The 24,429-nt window shown below is 39.7% G+C and overlaps 1 protein-coding gene across 4 annotated transcripts in view; it reads left to right on the top strand.

Annotated features, from left to right (window-relative positions):
- POLR3B (RNA polymerase III subunit B) overlaps positions 1-24,429 on the top strand; it is a 115,995-nt gene that overhangs the window by 37,825 nt on the left and 53,741 nt on the right. For 2 of the 4 annotated variants that reach the window (XM_086401144.1, XM_086401143.1), the window contains 6 exons: positions 9,915-10,076; positions 12,818-13,018; positions 15,135-15,297; positions 16,542-16,695; positions 22,483-22,557; positions 23,110-23,208. In XM_086401144.1, coding sequence (XP_086257270.1) covers positions 9,915-10,076; positions 12,818-13,018; positions 15,135-15,297; positions 16,542-16,695; positions 22,483-22,557; positions 23,110-23,208 — 854 coding nt within the window. Of the gene's footprint in view, positions 1-9,914; positions 10,077-12,817; positions 13,019-15,134; positions 15,298-16,541; positions 16,696-21,623; positions 21,790-22,482; positions 22,558-23,109; positions 23,209-24,429 lie in introns of those variants that run through there. The other 2 variants (XM_086401145.1, XM_086401146.1) reach the window with 2 other exon arrangements.

Genomic DNA, 24,429 nt, shown 5'->3' on the forward strand with positions numbered 1-24,429 from the left:
AAATAAGACAGACAAAGGTCCCTTTTCTATCTTGGGGCTTAAAAGAAGTGCCTTGATGTGGTGGTCTCTGTTAGTGTCCTACTTAGAGTTTACTAAATTCTTCAGACTGTAAATTTATGTCTAACTAACTTTGAGACATTTTTGGAACCTATTTCTTCAAATATCTTTTTTATATTATTCTCTCTTGTCCTTCTAACTCCAATTTATCTTGTTTGACCCTTTGATAGTGAGGCTCTGTTAATTTTTTTTTCCCCCCAGTTTAGCGCTCTTCTTCAGGTTGGATAATTTCTATTGATCTATTTTCAAGTTCCCTAATTTTTCTTATGTTGTCTGTAACATGCTTACTACACTGATCCAATTAATTTTTTACTTAAGATGTTGTGTTTTCAGTTCTAGAAATTTCATTCTGGTACTTTTAGCTTCTGTTTCTCTACTGAGATTTCTTATTTGTTTATTCATCACAACCATGTTTTCATTTACATCCTTGAACCTTAACAGCTGTTTTAGAATCCTGGTCTCATTCCAACAACTCAGTCATCTTAGAATCAATCTCTTGATTAAATCAGTCAGTTAATTAAATATCTCTTTGAAAAAGTGATATATATTTTAAGCTGAGCCCTCAGACATTCCAGCTGAGACTTGAGAGGAGAATCCAGTCTCACACAATCTCTGGAACTGCATTCTGTTAAGAGACCTGCACGAGCAACATATGTCTTCAGGCAGTGGCCTTATTGGAGGAACTGGAAGAGGACCAGTGTTTCTGGAGTGTGAGGTGTGGGGGTGGTGAGAGAGGACATTGGAGAACTAGCACCATACGCCATGGGAAGGGGTTTGGATTTAATTGCTCCTGCAGTAGAGAATCACAAGAGAGTTATAATCAGGGAAGTGACACCATCAATTTCAGTTTAAAAGATCTTATTTGGAGATGAACCTGTCAAGAAAGTCCGGTTAGGAGACTGTGGCAGTATTCCAGATGAGTGATGGTGGCTGGGATCATAACAGCAGGTATTAATTACCACGTCTAAAATGTAAAAAACTGGAATTATAATTGTATCAGTTTTTTCTGAGAAAAAAATTAACACCTGGCATACTTGGGAAGTTGTTTGGTCAATGGCTAAGGCTAACAGGTGGGCTCTTGGCCACCTTCAGATTGACCGCAGTTTAGGGGGTTGATTGTGTGTATCCCTGCTGCCAACAATCCCAAATTTTTACAGATCTTTATAATTGGAAAAGAAATCTTGATGTTCAACTAGTCCTTTAAAAAAAATGTTGGTTGTTTGGAGGACTAAGGAATGGAGTTGAGAGGGGAGAGGAAAAGACTACCCTGTTGCTTAAAAAATTAGAATTAAAAAGAGGGTTCCCATGTGCAAGAAAACATTGCTTTATAAACAGTGTAAGAACATAAAAGGCATTGTGTTGGCAAAAATGTGTAAAAACAATAGCTGCTAATTTCACACCCCATGGGATGAGGGAGTATGAATGTGCTTCAGCTTTAGATAACAGAGCTGTATCCACTGGCCAGGCAGGTTCACAGAGCCTTCCCTCAGTCTCACTGCCACCAGAGGGCTGGCCGGCTGGCCGCCAATAGAGGTGTTAGCAAAACCTACCGGTTTCAGGCTTAATCTTTGCACCTACCTTTTCTCTTTCGGTAATGTGTTCATTATTTGCCGAGCATTACTCTATTCTTTGTCTGCAGATTTTTTTGTTTCTAATGCAGCTTGCTTTGTATGGGTGAGATATGGAATGGCACCAAAATCCGGCACCCTGGAAAGCCAGGGATTTCCACCCGGTGACAAAAGAATGCCGTCTTGACTTCAGAGATTGCCTAATCCCAGCTGTTCTGATAATGTAATTAAGGCTGCCTAATGTCTTTAATTTTGCAACCAGTTTGTGTGAAAAGGAGAATTTGGCACTCTGAAGGCTTAAACACTAAATAGCAATCTCAAGACGCCTAATTAGAATTCTCTGACATTAAGCTAATTGGTGAAACTGTATTTCAGCAGCTTAACTTCTTTATTAATTTTTTTTTTTAGCATTTTCATTGAAAATCAATTGATGAGCTGTCAGCATTTTTTCTTAAATATAATTTGCTCTTTAGTGCTCCTGTCTTAGGCAGGCTGAAAGGCCTCATGCCAACAGTGAGAGGTATTGAATATTATAATATCACCAGCATTCCATCCCTTTTCATCATTTTACTCTTGACCTAAATAGTGTGGCTTATTGTGGGAATAGGCCTTGTAGCTTCTTACTGCTCTGTGAACTGGAGCACATTATTTCTCTTATGAAGAAATTTGAAGGGTGGAGAAATTTATTAATGAGGCCGTAGTTTTGTTGAGTGTGCTCTTACTCTTTACTTGTTTAGTACTGGAGCATTTCCTTGTACTTGAATCAGGGGGCTACAACAAATTCATCTAGGATCCCCAAAAAAACTTTGTTGCAATTTGAGACACAAAAGTCTTAAGTGTAAGGGACTAATTAAAACAGAGCTGAGCTTTTGTGGTTAAAGGTTAAGGGCATTTGCTTCTGTTCAGGATACTTATTCAAGTCCCTTTGCCAGTTTCCACAGGAAGTTGCTGAAATGGGCTTGTCCATCCCTCTCTTCCCCTGCACCTGCTTCCATTCCCATATTCTTTTTCATGAAGGAAACTGCTGGGTCTGAGTGGAAGAAAAGATTAAGCTCTCAGAGGAGGAAGTTTTCTTTTTAGAACACTTCTGACATGGTAAATCAAGGACCCTGGCTTTCCCATCTGCAAAGTTGATTTTGTAGAAAAGTGGAAGGATGTGTCTTTTATCTTAAGGGAGAAGAGTATAAACTCACGTTCTACCTAGGAAATGCTTTCTTCCACAGTGGCTGGAAGAGACGACTCATTGGCTTTCATGTCTTCTAAATTATGAATCAAAAAACTACCTGTGGGTTGTAAACATTCAAGAATATAGTGTGGAATTTGGAAAATCTTTAGCTTATAAGATTTTCCTGAACTTCAGAATTCCTGAATTATGTAAGGAGTGCATATATAATGTCCTCCGATACTACATTATTGTGCTAGGTAGCTTAAATTACATATATATCCAACTGTTTTATTCCTCTATAAAGGAATAAAAAACAAATGTAATTGATTTTTCAGGGGAATTTAAGTAGTTGTAATTTTATATTTGATTATTGAAGAAGTATGCCTATTATTTTTTGGTCATAAGCCACTTACTTAGTTTTGTGAACTGTCTATAAGTGGTGTTCTGGTTTTGTCTGTTGCTGCATTGTATGGTATCTATCTCAAAACTTAAGACAACCACCACTGTCTTAAGTGGCTTAAGACAGCCACCATTTTGTTATATCTCACGATTTTGTGGGTCAGGAATTCAGGCAAGATCCAGCTGTGTAACTCTTCTGTATCACATGGAGCTCAGTTGGTAGTGTTGTGCTGGAGGTGCCGGGATGCCTGGAAGGCTGGGCTCAGCTCCGTCTTGACCATGGCAGCACTGTGACATCAGAGTGGCTCAGGACTCAAGTGGTTTCCCATGCACAGGAGAATCTGCGTGACCTTAATGAGTTCGTCTTAAAAGTCACATCTTCACTAACTTTATTGGAGAAAAAGCAGTCACAGCCCTTGCCTGAATTGGGGCAGTAGGAGACATAGCAAGCAGAGATTTGGGCAAAATTTATCTACATTATCTTGAGATTTTCTCCCAAGATTAAGTGGGTAGTGGATTTGAGGATGTAAATTTTATTTGTGGTTATCTCCTTTCTGTGACTTTCCCCTCACTTTCCAGCTACTGTGGTGGCTGGTATCTTCTCCCTCTGATCCTTCTATCCAGTAAGACTGTGGGTCTTTCTCTGAGTTTTAGCTTCTAATGTCACCTGGACCCTTTTTGCTAATGTCTTCTACCCTTAGTTGAAAAGCCTTCAAAATGGAAATGCACTTTTGATAACTGTCAAGTTTCCTCCAGTTTCTGTCTGCATTTACTCTGCAGTGCTGTCAAATAGTTTTAATATTTTGTCCAGAGTTTATAATTTTTATCAACAAATGAGTCTCATAGGAGCTACTCCCATCAATTCTGAAACAGAACCATTCTAGTCTATTTTCATGACTTTCCGTTCCCCATCCCACTGATTTGTTTTCCATGGTTAACATGGTTTAATGTCATTTATTTTCTAATTTTTAACATAAACAGTAAAAGTAAAAATGTCACATATATGTAAGTTATGAAGGTGACAAATTAAATCACCTCGAATCCACTATCAGTTTAAGTAATTCTTAATAATTGACCACTAATTGCCATTTCATTTACTTATATATTTCTTCCGTACTCTGTCCTTTTCTTTCTCCTACTACCCTGAATTTGTGTACTTATTGTTTTCTTTTTTATTGTATCATTTATTTAAAAATTTTAAAATATTTATTACAGTGTGTTTTGCTTTTTTTTATTGCAGTATAGTTTATTTAGTCTTGTGTTTAAGATGTACAGCAAAGTGATTCAGTTATATATGTGTGTGTGTGTGAGAGTATACTATATTTATATTCCTTCTCAGATTATTTTTCCATTTTAGGTTATTACAAGATACTGCATGTAATTCCCTGTGCTATACAGCAGGTCCTTGTTGTTTATCTGTTTTATATATTGAGTCTGTATCTGTTCATCGTAGCTCCTAATTTATCCTCTCCCCACCCTTTCCTTTTTGGTAACCTTAAGTTTGTTTTCTGCATCTGTGACTGTATTTCTATTTTGTAAACAGGTTCATTTGTACCATTATTTTAGATTCCACGTGTATCATACTGAGTGAAGTAAGTCGGACAGAGAAAACAACTATCGTATGATATCACTTATGTGTAGAATGTTTTAATTTCATTCTTTTACATGCACCTGTCCTGTTTTCCCAACACAACGTATTGAAAAGACTGTTTTTTCTCCACTGTGTGTTCTTAAATATGTTTGGCTGCACTGCGTGACATGTGGGATCTTAGTGCACCCACCAGGGATCAAACCCACACCCCTTGCACTGGAAGTCTGGAAGCATAACCACTGGACTGCCAGGGAAGTTCCCCTATTGTGTATTCTTGCTTCCTTTGTCATAAATTAATTGGCCATAAGCGTGTGGGTTTATTTCTGGGCTTTCTGTTCTATTCCAATGATCTCTGTTTTTTATGCTAGTGCCATACTGTTTTGATTATTGTAGCTTTGTAGTATAGTCTGAATTCAGGGCGTCTGATCCCTTCAGCTGTGTTCTTTCTCAACATTGTTTTTTATTAAAACAGTTCAAAAGTTTCTCTCTTTAAATGTGATGATTTAGTTGCTAAGTTGTGTCTGACTGTTGTGACCCCATGGACTGTAGCCTGCCAGGTTCCTCTGTCCGTGGGATTCTCCAGGCAAGAATACTAGAGTAGGTTGCCATTTCCTTCTCATTGGGATCTTCCTGACCCAGGAATTGAACCCAGGTCTCTTCCATTGCAGGCAGCTTCTTTACTGACTGAGCTACAATGGAAGCCCCATATTTTTTAAATAAAGATTTCTTTAAAATTTTTATTTTTGGCTGCACTGGGTCTCTCTGCTGCACACAGTCTTTCTCTAGTTGTGGTGAGTAGGGCTGCTCTCCACTTGCAGTGCATGGGCTTCTCATCATGGTGGTTTCTCTTGTGGAGTATGGAGTCTAGATATGAGGGCTTGGTTGCTCCTCAGCATGTGGGATCTTCTGGACCAGGGATTGAGCCCATGCCCCCTGCATTCTCAGGTGAATTCTTAACCACTGGACCACCAGGGAAGTTCCCTTAGGATTGTTTTGGCTATTTGGGATCTTGTTTCCATACAAGTTTTAAAATTACTGGTTCTGGGTCTCTGAAAATTGCCATTCGTAATTTGGTAGGGATTGCACTGCATCTATAGTTTGCCTTGGGTAGTATGGTTGTTAACAGTATTGATTCTTCCAGTCTAAGAGCTCAGTATTATTTTTGTATGTTTGAGTTTTATAAGAATAGATTCATATCATATACATTCTTTTGCAACTTTTTTCTTCACTTAACATTGCTTTAAAGATTCATCTATATTGTTTCATGTCACTGCATTTCACCTTCACATTCAATGTGTAAAGGTATGATACAAATGATAAATAACCCTTTATCCATCCTACTTATCAAGGCTATTGTATGACTTTTCTTTTTTTAAAAAATTAACCTTCTTATTCATATTTTCTCTATGAAAGAGTTTCTGCAAATAGGATTGTCCAGTCATGGAATCGAGTTAAACCTTCAGCTTAACTGAAGAGTGTCAAACTAGTTTCCCAAGTATTTGTACATTGCATTGTATGTAAGACCTGATGGTCTCTATCCCGTGACTTAGTGTGAAAGTTGAAAAATTTTAGTTTTGTCTAGTGGGTGCAATGGAGAAGGCAATGGCACCCCACTCCAGTACTCTTGCCTGGAAAATCCCATGGACGGAGGAGCCTGGTGGGCTGCAGTCCATGGGGTTGCTAAGAGTTGGACACAACTGAGCAACTTCACTTTCACTTTTCACTTTCATGCATTGGAGAAGGAAATGGCAACCCACTCCAGTGTTCTTGCCTGGAGAATCCCAGGGACGGGGGAGCCTGGTGGGCTGCCGTCTCTGGGGTCGCACAGAGTCGGACATGACTGAAGCGACTTAGCAGTAGCAGCAGCAGTGGATGCAAAGTGCTATCTCCTTGTGGGCTTAATTTGCATTTCCTTCATTGCTAATGAAGTTGAGTCTTTATGTTTCATGTACTTATTGATCATTTCTACTTTTTTCTTAAATATCTTTTGGGTTGTTTGTATTTTCCTTAATTTTAAGATTATATGGGTGTACTTTGGATCCAGTTTTTTATGAGTTACATGTGTTGCTGGTATCTTCTTCCAGTTTGTATTTTTTTTTACTATTATGGGATCTTTTAATTATAGAAGTTTGTAATTTTAATTGCATTCAATTTTGTCAGTCCTTTCTTCTTTTCAGTTGTACTTCTTATACTTCAAACTTATGCCTTTGTTATTTGTTCTTTAGTCTATCTGGAATGGATTTTTGTGTGTAGAGTGAAGTAAGGAAAGGAGTTTCATTTGTTTTTTTTTGTTTTGTTTTGTTTTTTAATTTTTTTTTATTTTTAAATTTTATTTTATTTTTAAACTTTACAATATTGTATTGGTTCTGCCATATATCAAAATGAATCCGCTGCAGGCATACATGTGTTCCCCATCCTGAACCCTCCTTCCTGTTCCCTTCCCATACCATCCCTCTGGGTCGTCCCAGTGCACCAGCCCCAAGCATCCATGAAATGAATAACTGATTTCCCTAGCATCATTTATTTGTAGTCTTTCATTTCCTTACAGATCTAAAATGCTAAATGCTAAAATAAAATGTCTTTACCATATAACGAATTTTAATATACGTGTTGTTATATTTCTGGACTTTTTGTTCTGTTGATTGGTAAGTTTATCTATACATTAATCAGTTCACTTGCCTTCTTTTTCAGGATTGTCTGTCTGCTCTAGAGTCTTAGCTTTTCCATATTAATTTTAGAGTTAGCCTCCATTTTCATTAAAAACCTAGGGATTTTGATTAGTTGCACTGGAATTGTAAATCAATTTGGGGAAAACTAGTAATCTTAAAATAGTCTTCTCATCCATGAATATTTTCTTCGTTTAGGTTTTCTTTGATGTCTTTCAATAAAGATTTGTAATTTTCTCCATGAAAGCTTTGCACCTCTTTTGTTAGACTTACTCCTTAGTATGTTAGGGGTTTATTTTGGTAGATATTTGTAATATAAATATTAATAAGAAAAACCTCAAACCTATATAAAAATTAGCTTCCATGTTTTAATCACACATCTTTGGCTATCATCAATAGAAGTTAATCTCGTTTTATCTATGTCCTCTTCAACTCTTTTCCTACTCCCCCCATTCCACAAATTCAGTTGTTTAAACAAATCCAAACCATCAAATCATTTTAGCATTTCAAATAATCAAATCACATTGTGTAAGTACTTAAAAATGTGTCTCTAAAAGATATAATTTTTAAAAATCATAACATCATTTTCACACATAAAATTTTTAAAGAATAAATTGCTTAATGTCATTAAGCATCAATATCATCACTCATCAAATTTGAATATTATATATTCAGATTTCCCTGATTTCTTTATATTGTTGTTTAAAGTAGGATTATTCAAATAGAATCCAAACATGTTTCACATACTGCATTCAGTTGATGTCTCTTAAATTCCTTTTTTTCAGTATGTATTCTGTGTGTGTCTGTCTGTCTTTGAAAAAACGACCTTTTTTGGTTTTGCTTCTATGCCTCTCTCAGTGTGAGTTACCTTTGCCTGGGATCCTCGGCAGAAGGGTTTCCTGCCTTTTCTCCAGTGACTTAAGGGTTTCTTCTCATGTAAGAGGAAGTCCAGGGAAGTAGATAGAGTTTTGTTGCTTGTTGCAACAAAGGGGTCGTTCTCAGGTCTTCTTTCTCTTTCCAGTCTTTCCTGAGCATTCGTGGAATGAACTTGCAAGTATGGATCCTGTCGTGTCTGGAGCGAGGAAGAATTCTAAGCTTTCGGGATAACTCACGTTTGGCATTGTAGCAGTCCTGAACATTTTAGCTGATGTCCTCTTTTACGGCACACTCCTGCTCTGTCACGTGTCCCATCTCTCCTTAGAGAGGCTTGACGCCTTTGCAGTTTAGTCCCCCTGGTTGCCTTACAACTTACCTCTTGGTTAGAGTCAAGAAGTTTTATGATTTTGTAGATTCATCTTTTTTAAAAAAGGTTATCAGGGTGGGAAGGATGTTGTCTTGTGGCTTTCTGCATTCTAGGTGGAAGCAGAACTTGTAAAATCTTTCTTAAGCTTTCCCCTTCCCCTCCAAGGTGTAATCTCCAACCTGATTTTTATGGTGTTTGTGTCTTTCCTTTTCATTTTGCCTGCTAGTTATCCTTCCTAAACAATATAGCTGATTATTGTGCTGGGTTTTGAACCCTATATAGAGTCACATTATATATATTCTTTTGGATCTGGCTTCTTTCACTCGATATTATATTTTTAAGATTTAGCTGTAAAAAAAAAAAAAAAAAAGATTTAGCCTTGATTTTGTGGCCAGTAATTTTTTTGTCCATTTTCAATGCCCTGTAGTATTCTGTTATATGAATATACTACAATTTGTCTGACTAAATAGTGTTTTTATGGTATCCAGTTTTTAACTGACACAAATAGTGCTGCTTTGAACATCTTGTATATGTACTGTGATGCACATAAAGACATTTCTGTAGGGTAGTGATTCTCAGGGGTACCCTTCCCCCACCAGCAACAGTGGCATTCCTAGAACTTGTTAGAAATGAAAATTCTTGGATTCTACCATAGACTTATGGAAGCAGATACCAGAGGGGTGTGGCCAGCAATTTGTGTTTTAATAATCCCTCAATGTGATTACATGCAGGTTAAAGTTTGAGAACCATGGCTATAGAGGATGTCCTTATGAGAGGAACTTTGGGGCCTAGGGATGGGCAGAAACTACAAACTGGTTGTTAGTAGTTACACCAGTTCCATTTTTACCAGTGATGCAGGAAGGTTCAAATGGCACCCATCCTTGGTGCTGGCAGAATTTTTAATATTAATTCTTCTCCCCTGATCTTTTATGGGTTTTAATAGTCTTTATTTGTGAAGTTAAAAATTAGGTCAGTGGAAACTTAGTCTGGGAGTGGCTGGTCTAATGTCTTTGAATGCAGGGATTATGTCATCATCTTCGCTTGTATTTTCAACACCAAGCATAGTGATAAGTACATATATAAGTACATTTAAAATGTGTTTTCCCCAGTTTTAAGCAGTTTTTCCATCAGTTTTTTTAAACAAAGTTTAATAAAGACCTAAAATTTAGTAAATAAGCTAGTGATGCATTTTGAAAGTTTACCATATACTTTTTTTTTTCTTTAGCTTTTATCTCTTCTTTTTGAAGATTTGTTCAAAAAATTTAATTCTGAAATGAAGAAGATTGCAGATCAGGTGATTCCTAAACAAAGAGCAGCCCAGTTTGATGTCGTGAAACACATGCGTCAGGACCAGATTACCAATGGCATGGTGAATGCCATTTCAACTGTAAGTCTTTGATCCCTCGGGCAGAGTTTTGTAACTTATTTGTACATCTGTTCAGTGGGAAATTTAAAGTATTTTGAGAATCTAGGTGGGGAAAAAAAAATTTATAATATACATGTATATTTATTTGAGGATGCTACAAGTCACAAATTTTCTTCTTTGAAATATCTGCAGTTGAAATCAGTAGAAATTTTGCTGCTATATGACTGTATTGCCAAATTATAGTTCCTGTTACAATTTACTGAGGCAATAAGGAAATAGATACACTCTTCCATAAAGGAAAAAATCTTTCAGTTTAACCATTAATAACCATTCTTTCAATGGATACTTTACCCCATTTTTTCTGTAATAAAGCTGACATATTGCAAGTAGGTTTACTAATGACAACTTTTGTCCGAAACATTGTAAAACGTTTCATTGCACTGTGGGTTCATAGTCCTCAAAGGGCTCTCAGCTGTTCTCATGTGAGCAGTGAATTCAGGCCTCAGCAGCTGCTGTGTATTCAGGGCCTCTGGCTGTTCATCAGGGGTTATCAGATAGGTTTTTGCTCCCTTTCTTAAAGCGTAACATCTATAGGTCTATCTGATAAAGTCTGGTTCACGTTTTGTATGCCAGACATAAAATTAGTTTTATGGATGGGATTTGGTCCCAACAAAAGAAGAGTATATCAGCAGCTGACTTGCCGCCCTGTCTGACTTGAGAAATGTGCAGCAGGTCTGTGTGAGCAGCCCCCACTGTGACAGCTCCATCCAGACTGGAGGCGGCCTGGCCTCTGTGCCTCTCTGGGCCCGTCACAGTCATGAGGCCCAAACTTGTCTGGAAGTAGATTCCTGGATATTTGAAAAGAAGCCTCCAAAGAGCACTCAAACACACTTTGTTAGAGTGACTTTTCCTTGCTTTCTGACGCTTTATTTTCAGGTCAGAATAGCTGTTTTGAGTAGTTGTATTGCCCCCCAATGACACCTTATTAACTCTGGGAGCAGACTGCTTATTAGGAGAATCAGTAGTGGGCCTTGTTGTGGGTGAACACCAATCTGTAGGCAACTGGAAAAAGATGGGTTCCATTGTTGAGACTTCACCTTCCAGGACAGAGGGTCTGAGTTCAACTCCTGGTCAGGGACCTAAGATCCCACATGTCTAGTAGCCAAAAAACAAAAAATATAGAACAGAAGCAATATTGTAACAAATTCAATAAAGCCTTAAAGGTGGTCCACATAAAAAAATCTTAAAAATTGTGAGTGTTGTCATATGTAGAATATTTTCAACAAATAAATTTTCTCAGAGGAGCAGTTTTAGCCCTTTGTTTCTCCTCTCTCCCTTTTTAAAAAAAAGAATATTGGAACAAATTATCTTGCTGAATGTCTTGACTTCATCCCCATCTACTTCTTATTTGCCAGCAGCTGCTTAGTTCTCTGCTGAACGTTTGTGTATCTTCCTTGCTCTTCTTGGTCATAAGTCAGTTCACTAGGTTCATTCTCATTCAAAGCATACAAGGAGTTAACTGAGCAGTATGAGGAGTTAACTTGTGAGATAAACGTGTTTGCTCTGTTTCTCTGCTTTGTAATGCATTGTTTCTTCCTAGGTTTTAGCTTTTTTCCACTCTATCAAAACTCAAGTTTTTGAAGTGATAGATCTTCACTGTAATAGTGATTAAACTTTAGTTTGTGAGGAGCTCCTCTGAAGTCACATATTTAAATTCAGACAGATGAATTTTTCTACTGGGAAGGATTTTAATCTGGTATCTGGGAATCCGCCCCTGAAATTGAATTAAAAATTTGTATTTGTGGTCCTGTGTGCATTTTTCTCAAGAGAACAGTCATAGCTTTCATTAGATTATCAAAAGGAAAACGAAGAACCACTATTTAGCAGGTTTAAGTTTTTTCCCTTTTGAATCAGAAATATTGAATCAATCATTTTTTGACATTTTATTTTCTACTTTGTTTTTTCTTTGCATACTGTTTTCTGTTAATTCATGTTACCATGAGTTGAAAATTTGATTCCTAACCTTGATCTTTAAATTATCCTTGAGAATATTTAATGTGTACAATTAATGCTTCTGTAAAATAATATATTTAATGTATTTCAGTACTTCTAATGCATTTGAAGTAAAGTAAATTTAAGGCTTAAGATTTCATATAAATCTATTTTAAGATTGACATGATAACCACAGAAGATATATTTATTAATGTGAATATGTGTAATTTTTATCCTTGATTAAGAAGCCTATACTTATTCATTTTCCCTGATAACTGCTATTAGAGTCTTTTTTTTTCTCTTGCTATATTTTTCTCTAATTAAAACTAATTTTGGAAGGCATCCAGATAACGGCACATTCCAACATGAAATTATCTCTTTGAGCTTCAGGCTCATTTTACCTTAAATATGTGTACAAATTGGTAGTATTCTATTAGTTAGCTTATTGCTTCCAGTGAAAATCTCTGGTTGAACTGGCTTGTTCAGAATGTAATTAGTTCTTTAGGAAATACCTGCTCTGATGTGATAATGTCAATCCATTGAAACATTCTGAGGTTGGTTGCTAGATATAGGTAATATTCCTTAAATTCCTATAAAACCCCAGTGAGTAACTTGGCTAGATTTTAATTGTGATTTTTGATTTCTGAATATATATCATGACTCTAATTTCACAAATAAGCAGTTCCTGTGCAGAGCCTCTCAGAATGACTTCAGGGTGTCAGGCAGCACGAGCGGTCTGGGGTAGTCTCATGTCTCTCCTCTCTCTTCAGGGCAATTGGTCTCTAAAGAGATTTAAAATGGATCGCCAGGGTGTGACTCAGGTGCTGTCTCGCTTGTCATATATATCCGCACTGGGGATGATGACGAGAATCTCTTCCCAGTTCGAGAAAACAAGAAAAGTGAGTGGTCCTCGATCCCTCCAGCCATCGCAGTGGGGCATGCTGTGCCCTTCAGACACTCCTGAAGGAGAGGTAAGGTCCCTGAGGGTCTCCACTGTGTCAGAGGTAATGGCTGTTCTGCTCCTGTCCCGTTCCCCCCAGGCTGTATCCTCTCTGGGGTCAGCCATTTATCTGTCAGAGAAGTGTTGATGCAGCCTGTGAGAACATCAGTGTCATTCCCAAACAGTACCTCCAGAAGCCTTTGATTTACTATTAATAGCTCACCTAAAGAGGGGATTCCCTGGTGGCCCAGAGGTAAAGAATCCGCCTGCAACACGGGAGACCTGGGTTCAATCCTTGGGTTGGTACGGTGTCCTGGAGAAGGGTATGGCCACCCACTGTAGTATTCTTGCCTGGAGAATTCCATGGACAGAGAAGCCTGGCAGGGTACAGTCCAGGGGTTGCAAAAGACTCAGACACGACTGAGTAACACTTTTACTTTCTTTTCTCACCTAAAGAGACATATGGGCCAAATTTTCTTGCTTGTTTTATTTTATCCCAAGAGTCAAACCACTCAGTGAATAAGGGATAAGAATAGGAAGGAAAATTGGGAGACTCATCACCTTTGCTCACGAGGAGCTCTTTTTAAACAACTCCTTATTTTCCTTGACTCTTCTTAGAGGACATCAAAGTCATAGCTGCAGCCATCCAGAAGCATACAGTCCAAGACTTAAAGTGGATTCCTGCTTACTTATATAGGAAATGTAAGCAGTTACCTAAACACTAAACCAAGGAGTTTAAATTGGTTTACATCAAGACACCAGCTACTTCCTGTGTCATGGCTCTTTCTCCTTTGTGTTAGCTATCATTGGTTTCACTTGATCTTATTCCTTCTAACTTGTAAACGTCTGGTGGAAGGAACCATGTTAGGTTCACCATTGTATCCCAGGCTCCTCAGTCCAGAGCCTCATTCTGAGTAGAGGTCCCATAAATATATGCTGAATGAATAAATTACTTAATTAGGACAAGTAAAAGATGTATGTTTCGAAGTATAGGAATTTGTTATGACTTGGGAGAGGTGAAAAATAGAAGTCTATACAGGGTTATAATTTTTAGAAATTATCATTTTTCTCCTAATTTATTTTAAACCATATGGAAAGTCATGCTAAAATTGTGCTGCTTGTCAAATTTGCCTAGTGTATACATCTTGAGCTTTGGGACACCAAGTTCCCCAGAGCTTGCTTCAGCTAATCTCATAAAGAAACTGTTTTGTGTATCACTACAAAAGATGGTTTTTAAGAATTAAAGATGTAATCTTTAAATATCACATGTGTCTCAAGTGGCTTTTTTTTTTCTTAATTTCTTGTATTAAGTCCTTCTTTATGTTTGCTTTAAATTTTTTTCATGGGTTGTGTAGAAGTTTAAAAGAATGTTTTTTCATCTCCTTTTTACTTTGGAATAATTTTAGATATACCAAAAAAATTCCAAAAGTAGTGCAGAGAGTTTCCATGATCGTTCACCTAGATTCCCTAAATGTGATGTCTTATGTAACTATAGTATGTAATTATATTTATCAACCTCATGAAATTAGCATTGGTAACAGTATTGTAGTCTCTAGACCTTATTCAGATTTTGCCAATCGTCCTGTTTTTTCTGATCCCAAGATTGCACTTTCAGTTGTCAAGTTTCCTTAGTCTCTTAATCTGGAGCAGTTTGTTCAGCCTTTCTTTATTTTTTGAGACCAAGAAGCTTATAGAGTACTGGCCAGTTATTTTGCAGACTCACTCTTATTTCAGGCCAGAAGTTTTATGTTCATGTGTTCACAATTATCAGTGTTTTTCTTTACTCTTTTTACACAACATCATCTAAATGACTATGATATACTATTGTTGGGAAATAAAAATTTAGGTAAATCAGTTTCTTTGGGGAGGGGACATTTATAATGCGATCATCATTTCCAGTTCAAATAGTACTGAGCATTTCTGTGGCTAAATCTATATTTATATCCTTGCTTGTGACTTTAGTATCAGTTCCTCTGAAATAAAGGGTAGGTGCCTCCTTCAGGCTTTGTATGAACCTCCGAAGTGTTCCCTGTGAGGCTGCACTTCTGTGCCTTGTTGCCAGCAGAGTGGTGAGCTATATTCAGACACAGACCATATTTTGTGTTGTTCGTGTTCATTCTTAGACATGACTATCTTTTGTTTTTTAGGCATGTGGTTTGGTTAAAAACTTGGCCCTTATGACACACATCACGACTGACATGGAAGATGGACCCATTGTCAAATTAGCCAGTAACTTGGGAGTAGAAGATGTGAACTTATTGTGTGGGGAAGAGCTCTCTTACCCAAATGTGTTTCTCGTCTTCCTCAATGGTGAGTCTGTTGGGGAGACATGTTGATCCTAAACAATCTGTGGGGGAAGGGGAAGGAATTGACTATGTATTTAAAGCACAAATATACTTTTAATTCTGCAGTCAAATTCTCTGCCACTGAGCTCTACTCCCTAAATATACCTTAGTTCTGGATCCAGGTTGGCCTTAACTGAAAGGTAGAAAAAATGGTAACAAACACTTCTTCCATTGACTGGGTCACCCAGGTTCTGAGATGATTTGGCTGTCAGAGCTAAAGGTAAAGGTGCAGAGACCCTGTGGCAGCTGCCAGTGTATCCTCAGTGGAACGAGGTTCAACATGATATTCTTAAGTTCAAGTTAAATATGTGAGGTGTTCTGCAGAAATAATCAGGTCAGCCCTTAGAGTGAGATGACTTGTCTTCAGCCACTGAGTGAGTGAGTGTCAGCAGGCTCTGCAGGAGGGTCCCTTTCCTTCCGCTCCATCTCCATGTGCTGCTGTCTCACACCCTCCCCATCCCCTCAGGGTCCCCCAGAGACGCTGCAGCAGGTGTGGCTTGGTGGCCTGGGTGTCTGTCCCCTGCCTGGGGTGCTGCACGTGCTCGTCCTCACCTCAAGCCCCACATTTTCTCCCCCTCCTTCCTGCTCTGGGAGGGCTTCACCATTTACTGTTACGCTGGTAGGAAGGAAACGGGGCCGTTCACTGCCTGCCTGGTCAGTGAATTCTGGCAGCTCACACTGAATGTGACCTTATCCGCCACATTCACCCAGTACCTCCCTGAATCCTCCCACTCACCCTGGGAGCCCAAGTCTGTTCTCTTCATCTCTCAGATAATGACAACAATAGCAGCTTCATGATAGCAATTACTCAGTGCTGTGTCCAGTTCTAAGTACTTTACAGGAGATCAGCTCATTTAATCCTCACATGAACACAGTGGAATGATAGAGCCAGGGTTCAACTCCAGGGCTCTGGAGCCCAAGTTCATGGCCCTGCACAGTGCTGACAGATAAGGAGACAGACTGACTTCACCAGCGATAGGCACTCAGCATGTGGTAGGGCCAGCTCTGGTTTTGAGTCCCCTGGACTGCCCTTGACCCCTCAACCCCTCCACTCTGTTGCTTTCTCCAGCCTTGTGGACTGGCTGCAGCCTTAGTAACAGTATTTCCAAATGACTGCTCACTGCTGGTTATTGTTTTTATTGAGTAGATATTTTAAGTCCATTCGATGTATTTTTTATTTCAATCTTGAACATTCTTATTTCTGTTTAGGTAACATCCTGGGTGTCATTCGAGATCACAAGAAGCTGGTGAATACATTTCGACTGATGCGAAGAGCAGGCTATATCAATGAGTTTGTTTCCATCTCAACAAATCTGACAGATCGATGTGTCTATATTTCCTCTGATGGAGGAAGGCTGTGCAGGTAGGTGTGGCTGGAAATAGTTAAGATCTCTTTATTTACTTTTGAAGGAAATGGACTTGTTTTTATTTTAAAAGTTGCTTTAACCTTTTTCATTGTTAAGATAAATTTAATTCAGTTAGCAAACACTTCATGAATATGCATATTGGCTACTGGGGATTCAGAGATTAATGGGAGTCAATCTCTGCCCTCAGAGAACTCAGTCTGCTGGGAAAGGCAGAAATCATTAGTAATAACAACCAACTGTGAAGAGAGCTGAGCGCCAAAGAATTGATGCTTTTGAACTGTGGTGTTAGAGAAGACTCTTGAGAGTCCCTTGGACTGCAAGATCCAACCAGTCCATCCTAAAGGAGATCAGTCCTGGGTGTTCATTGGAAGGACTGATGCTGAAGCTGAGACTCCAATACTTTGGCCACCTCATGCGAAGAGTTGACTCATTGGAAAAGACCCTGATGCTGGGAGGGATTGGGGGCAGGAGAAGGGGACGACAGAGGATGAGGTGGCTGGATGGCATCACTGACTCGATGGACATGAGTTTGGGTGAACGCCGGGAGTTGGTGATGGACAGGGAGGCCTGGTGTGCTGCGATTCATGGGGTCGCAAAGAGTTGGACACGACTGAGCGACTGAACTGAACTGATGTGAGTAGTAAGTGCTAGCCATTATGCTGCTACTGCTAAGTCGCTTCAGTTGTGTCCGACTCTGTGCGACCCCATAGACAGCAGCCCACCAGGCTCCCCCATCCCTGGGATTCTCCAGGCAAGAACACTGGAGTGGGTTGCCATTTCCTTCTCCAGTGTATGAAAGTGAAAAGTGAAAGTGAAGTCACTCAGTCGTGTCCGACTCTGTGCGACCCCATGGACTGCAGCCCACCAGGCTCCTCCGTCCATGGGCTTTTCCAGGCAAGAGTACTGGAGTGGGGTGCCATTGCCTTCTGCTCTGTTTGTAAGGCTTTAACCACATTCAACCCTATGAGGTTGGATTATTATTTTCATTTAACAAATGAGGTACTGGAATTTGGTGAGACTAAATTACCCAAAGCCAGATGGTGGTGGAGACTGTTTTTTACTGGAAAGTTCTTAGAATTCATTTTACTCCAGTAATCCTGATTTTACCCACTCTATTCTGGTGCTCTGATCTGAGCTTTAAAGGATGCTGAAGTCCTTATTGCCAAATTCAGACTTAAATTGAAGAAAGTAGGGAAAACCACTGGACCATTCAGGTATGACCTAAATCAAATCCCTTATGATTATACAGTGGAAGTGAGAAATAGATTTAAGGGCCTAGATCTGATAGATAGAATGCCTGATGAACTATGAGGTTCGTGATGTTGTACAGGAGACAGGGATCAAGACCATCCCCATGGAAAAGAAATGCAAAAAAGCAAAATGGCTGTCTGGGGAGGCCTTACAAATAGCTGTGGAAAGAAGAGAAGCGAAAAGCAAAGGAGAAAAGGAAAGATATAAGCATCTGAATGCAGAGTTCCAAAGAATAGAAAGAAGAGATAAGAAAGCCTTCTTCAGCGATCAATGCAAAGAAAGAAGAAAACAACAGAATGGGAAAGGCTAGAGATCTCTTCAAGATTAAAGATACCAAGGGAACATTTCCTGCAAAGATGGGCTCAATAAAGGACAGAAATGGTATGGAGCTAACAGAAGCAGAAGATATCAAGAAGAGGTGGCAAGAAACACAGAAGAACTATACAAAAAAGATCTTCATGACCCAGATAATCACGATGGTGTGATCACTGACCTAGAGCCAACATCCTGGAATGTGAAGTCAAATGGGCCTTAGAAAGCATCACTACGAACAAAGCTAGGGGAGGTGATGGAATTCCAGTGGAGCTATTTCAAATCCTGAAAGATGATGCTGTGAAAGTGCTGCACTCAATATGCCAGTAAATTTGGAAAGCTCAGCAGTGGCCACAGGACTGGAAAAGGTCAGTTTTCATTCCAATCCTAAAGAAAGGCAATACCAAAGAATGCTCAAACTACCACACAGTTGGACTCATCTCACACGCTAGTAAAGTAATGCTCAAAATTCTCCAAGCCAGGCTTCAGCAATATGTGAACCGTGAACTTCCAGATGTTCAAACTGGTTTTAGAAAAGGCAGAGGAACCAGAGATCAAATTGCCAACATCCGCTGGATCATCAAAAAGGCTAGATAGTTCCAGAAAAACATCTATTTCTGCTTTATTGACTATGCCAAAGCTTTTGACTGTGTGGATCACAATCAACTGTGGAAAATTCTTCAAGAGATGGGAATACCAGACCACCTGATCTGCCTCTTGAGAAATTTGTGTGCAGGTCAGGAAGCAACAGTTAGAACTGGACGTGGAACAACAGACTGGTTCCAAATAGGAAAAGGAGTACGTCAAGGCTGTATATTGTCACCCTGCTTATTTAACTTATATGCAGAGTACATCATGAGAAACGCTGGACTTGAAGAAAAGTCAGCTAGAATCAAGATTGCCGGGAGAAATATCAATAACCTCAGATATGCAGATGACACCACCCTTATGGCAGAAAGTGAAGAGGAACTAAAAAGCCTCTTGAGAGTGAAAGTGGAGAGTGAAAAAGTTGGCTTAAAGCTCAACATTCAGAAAACGAAGATCACGGCATCCGGTCCCGTCACTTCATGGGAAATAGATGGGGAAACAGTGCAAACAGTGTCAGACTTTATTTGGGCTCCAAAATCACTGCAGATGGTGACTGCAGCCTTGAAATTAAAAGACACTTATTCCTTGGAAGGAAAGTTATGACCAACCTAGATAGCATATTCAAAAGCAGAGACATTACTTTGCCAACAAAGTTTCGTCTAGTCAAGGCTATGGTTTTTCCTGTGGTCATGTATGGATGTGAGAGTAGGACTGTGAAGAAAGCTGAGTGCCGAAGAATTGATGCTTTTGAACTGTGGTGTTGGAGAAGACTCTTGAGGGTCCCTTGGACTGCCAGGAGATCCAACCAGTCCATTCTGAAGGAGATCAGCCCTGGGTGTTCTTTGGAAGGAATGATGCTAAAGCTGAAACTCCAGTACTTTGGCCACCTCATGCGAAGAGTTGACTCATTAGAAAAGACTCTGATGCTGGGAGGGATTGGGGGCAGGAGGAGAAGGGGACGACGGAGGATGAGATGGCTGGATGGCATCACTGACTCGATGGACGTGAGTCTGGGTGAACTCTGGGAGTTGGTGATGGACAGGGAGGCCTGGAGTACTGCAATTCATGGGGTCGCAAAGAGTCGGACACGACTGAGCGACTGAACTGAACTGAACAGACTTCCCTGGTGGTCCAGTGGCTAAGACTCTGAGCTCCCAATGCAGGGGGCCTGGGTTTGATTCCTGGTCAGGGACTAGATCCTGCATGCTGCAACTTAGGACCCAGTGCAGCCAAATAAATAAACTAAAAATAAACCTAAGTAGAATAAACAAAAGCCCAAGTCCTTTGGGGAAACAAAGAGGTGGGGGTTGAGTACTGTTGCTTTAAAGGAAAAAGGCTCAGGAATGGCAAGAAAGAAAACGTGGTAGCACAAAGAGATGACACCACGTTAGAGCCTTAGAAGAGCAGGTGCCTTGTAATCACTTGGAAGATGTTTAGGGCCTGTTTCGTTCAGCTGTGTCAGAGACAGGGCCACAGAGACCAGTATGACATGGTGTCTGGTGCTTTGGGGGTATGCAGGGACCTCGGCTGAGGATGTCACCTTGTTTCCCAGGCCTTCACTCAGTTCACCGGAGTCTCTCCTTGAGGGCCTCAGATGGTGTGAGGGTGCAAGTCGCTGAGCTCGCAATGGTTGGGGAGGTGGCAGGAGCTGCCAAGTCTGACAGCTGGGAACCTGGACTGCCTTTGCCTATGTCTGTCCAGCCTCCCTTTCTCCTTCTAGTCGCTCTCCTTGTTTTCCTTAGGATTGCCCTTCCCCACTGGCAGTCTTCTTAGGTTGGTCAGTCAGGTGCTGTCTCTTGCTCAGCCAAAGATCAGGCATATGACCCAAGCCAGGACAGTCAGACTCTCTTTGGAGAGCTTGAATCCCAAGGAGAATAACTGAGAGCAAGACGTGGTCAGAACAGATTCATCTTGGCAGCAGTGCATGCAGGAGACTGCCCACTCCCCCTGCCTTTCTGGATCTTTGGGACTGTTCTGGCTCCTTTTCTTTCTGAAGCTGAGCCTTGTACCTTTTTATTTCATTCTTATTTTTCTAGTAAGTTTTGAGCCTTTTAGTAAATTCCTTAAAATTTTCTTCTACTTAGTTTTTAGTAAATTCCATCTTTGCTTAAATTAGCCTGCATTGGTTCCTATTCTCTGCAATCAAAAAGGCCTAATTGAAGCTTATACCCATGTTTGAATCCTGATGTTCCACTTATTGACTCATGTGACTCTTGAGTTTATTACTTATGTCTCTGGGCCTTGATTTTTCTCATCAGTAAAGATGTAAATAACAATGCCTTCCTAGGATTGATACAAGGTGTGGTAAGTGCCTTGTAGGGTGCTAGGCAAACACGGGGTACTTATAGCCACTAACATGGTCCAGTTAAGGGTGGAGAAAACACTGACATTTTCTCGATTACTCTTTTTTTAAGGTGTTTTACTACATCCAATATAATATGGCATAGCCTAAAAAGAAAACTAGTTCTTTTTTTAGAAGTGATTTTATAATGACCCAACATAGATTTGGCAAGAAGAGTTAGTAGAATTTTTGGAATAAAGTGAAAGATAACTGAGGTGGCTTAGTGCAGTCCCTGCCCTCGCCTATCCCTGCTCTGTCACCGCTTCTCAGTCGCTTGTCCTGAGCTAAACTGCAGCCCCACCTGGGGAAGCGTGGGGTTCCTGCTTCCCTGATGAGAGGAGCAGCCAGGACTTCAAGGTAGCATCCAGTCATCTTCAGCACCTTGTTTCCCCCTTTTGTAATCGTGCAACTCCTCCCCTTAACTGTCTCCAGGTGCTCGTTAGTCCCGAAGGGCGCGTGGACCTGAGGGTGGGGTGCACACGTGCGTGCCGGCCACTGGCTCCTCTGCAGGAACCGCTTGTCCAAATAGCAACAGCCCTTGACGATCAAGCCACGCGCCGTGCTTTGTGTCGGTATTTCCTCGCGGAAGCGGAGCCCTCGAAGGCAGGTTCCCACTGCAGTTACGGGTTAATCTATCAGAACGTGTGGACCGAGCCTCTCTGCCTTACTTAAACCCATGATATCACTAAAAATCACAAAGTGAGAAAGCTTTGTTCTCTTCAGCTCATACCCACTCTTTGGTTGTACGTAGCTTTAAGTACCCTGCTAGTGTCGTCCCGTGATCCTGTTTATCCTGAAGCAAAAGCACTCTAGACAGCTGGCGGTCATCAGACCTTCACTAAAAACGCCACTGTTTTTCTCAGTGACTGTTCTCTCTGACTGCTGACTTCTCCATATTCCCAGCATGAAATCAGAAGACATTTTTGGTATGATGGCTGCATTTACAAAAACATATGATATTTAAGGTATTAAAGTTGTTTTTTTTTTTTTGCTAGACTTTATCAGGTATTATTTCACATTGCTTTCTCATTCAAATGCTTTCTCATTCAAAACCAAATACTTCCAAAGATACCTGGACGAAGTAACTGTGTGTGTGAACACGTGCTTGTGCATGGGCTGGTGTATATGTAAGAGAAAATAGGCCCCTGTGCTCTCACACTTGTAAAAAATACCTGGTGTCCTCAGACAACCCAGAAGCATGTCTATAGCTTCCCTCACTTCACTGTAGTGAATTTATTGGTTTTATTCTTCTGTTGAACTATTGCTGTAAAGCTGTTCTTTTCTCTTCCAGACCCTATATAATTGTAAAGAAACAGAAACCTGCAGTCACAAATAAGCATATGGAAGAGCTGGCTCAGGGGTACAGGTAAGTAGCCAAAAGCAAAACTTCTCAGTCTCCTTAAGACTCATTTATGGGATCTAAACGGAAGTAATGGTGTTTGAGCTGAGCTTTTACGAAAAGCATATTTTCAGTTTTAGTCTCTTAATTCCTCTCTACCAAATATAACAACCTGTTAAAAACCTTTTCTCTGTGTGAGCTTGCTTGGACATAGTAAAAATGTTTATCAGTTTAGATAATGCAGGTTATAGAATGTTGGTGTAAATCAGCACAGATGAAGTAGTAGGAGAAAGTTATGTTGATGTAGATACTGGGTCTCTCATCATATAGGACTTTTTAAATCACAGAAGGTATTTTTAAAAGCGGGACCAGATTAACAAGAATCACAGATTTTTCTAATATTTTGGTGATTTGTGATAACTGTGGTCTAAGAATAATATGTTTCAAGTATCCCAGTGTATTCTTTTTGGGAGAGAAGAATGCTTTGAGGCTAAATGAAAGCACATATCTTCCATTATTGCATATAAAATATGGCAGTAACATGCTTTTTAAGTGTCCATTTCACCAATATTTTCTCAGGAATTTTGAAGATTTCTTACATGAGAGTCTGGTTGAATACTTAGATGTGAATGAAGAAAATGACTGTAACATCGCACTCTATGAACATACAATTAATAAGTAAGTAGGATCCATAACAGCCATAATTAAACCTGTTCTGATGTTAGACACAGCCTCCTTTTTACATTTCATCTTCAGTTCTGTTGTGTATTCTTAGTAGGAACTGTTAGGAGTATTCTGTTTTATAATGAAGCATAATCCATTGCTTATCCCAAGAGTATCACAGAACTGCTAACAAATAATCTTTAGATTTAATTATCCTTCCATTTCATTTTACACATAGTGTGTATTTCTTAAAAGGAATTGCTTCTCTGACTTCGATTACTGACAAAAATTGAACTAACGAATCACGCCATGTAATGGTGTGTATATCTCTAAGGGTTGATTTTGTCAGTGGATATCTGAATTCCTGTTGTCATTGCAGAAATTCCCTATGTTGTTTTGCTGTAAAGATATCTCTAAACTTAAGTATAATATTGACATGAAATGTTAATGTGTCCACAGTGTTTCTTCTAGAACAGTGATATTTTTAGAAATATCTGTGTTCCATTTGAAATATATTAAAAGACATTTATGTCACTTGCTGTCAGATGCTTGTGGCTAAGGTACCACTTTGGGCTTTCCTGATAGCTTAGTAGGTAAAGAATCCGCCTTCAATACAGAAGACCAGGGTTTGATCCCTGGGTCGGGAAGATCCCCTGGAGAAGGAAGTGGCAATCCACTCCAGTATTCTTGCCTGAGAAAATCCCATGGACAGAGGAGCCTGGCAAGCTACAGTCCTTGGGGTTGCAAGAGTTGGATGTGACTTAGAAACTAAACCATCAAGGTACTACTTACCTAAAATGAGAATTTTTGCAGTTATGTTGTTAAATGGTTAATATTGCCAGCTGATAACTATTTATGTCTTCAATCAGAAAAGTGCTTTTCTGCTTTCTGCTGCCAGATGAAATGTACCATTTTATTTTTGTCTTACTATAATTTAGTAAATAATGCTTTTCAGTCAGTTTTTCATTCTTAAATATATGGCTTTCTCAAAGTACAATTTTTATACCCCTCATTTCAAGATTGAGTGTAAAGGAGAACTGTTATATGGTGGAGGTGGTTTAGTCACTAAGCCATGTCTGACTCTTACGATCCCACAGACTGTATCCCACCAGGCTCCTCTGTCCATGAGATTTTCCAGGCAAGAATACTGGAGTGGGTTGCCATTTCCTCTTCCAGGGGAGTCTTCCTAACCCAGAGATCAAACCCATGTCTCCTCCATGGGCAGGCAGGTTCTTT

The sequence above is a fragment of the Bos grunniens genome, chromosome 5 (assembly GCF_055505025.1).
Source record: "Bos grunniens cultivar Pamir isolate PY7600 chromosome 5, Bosgru_T2T1.0, whole genome shotgun sequence".
Classification (NCBI taxonomy): Eukaryota; Metazoa; Chordata; class Mammalia; order Artiodactyla; family Bovidae; genus Bos; species Bos grunniens.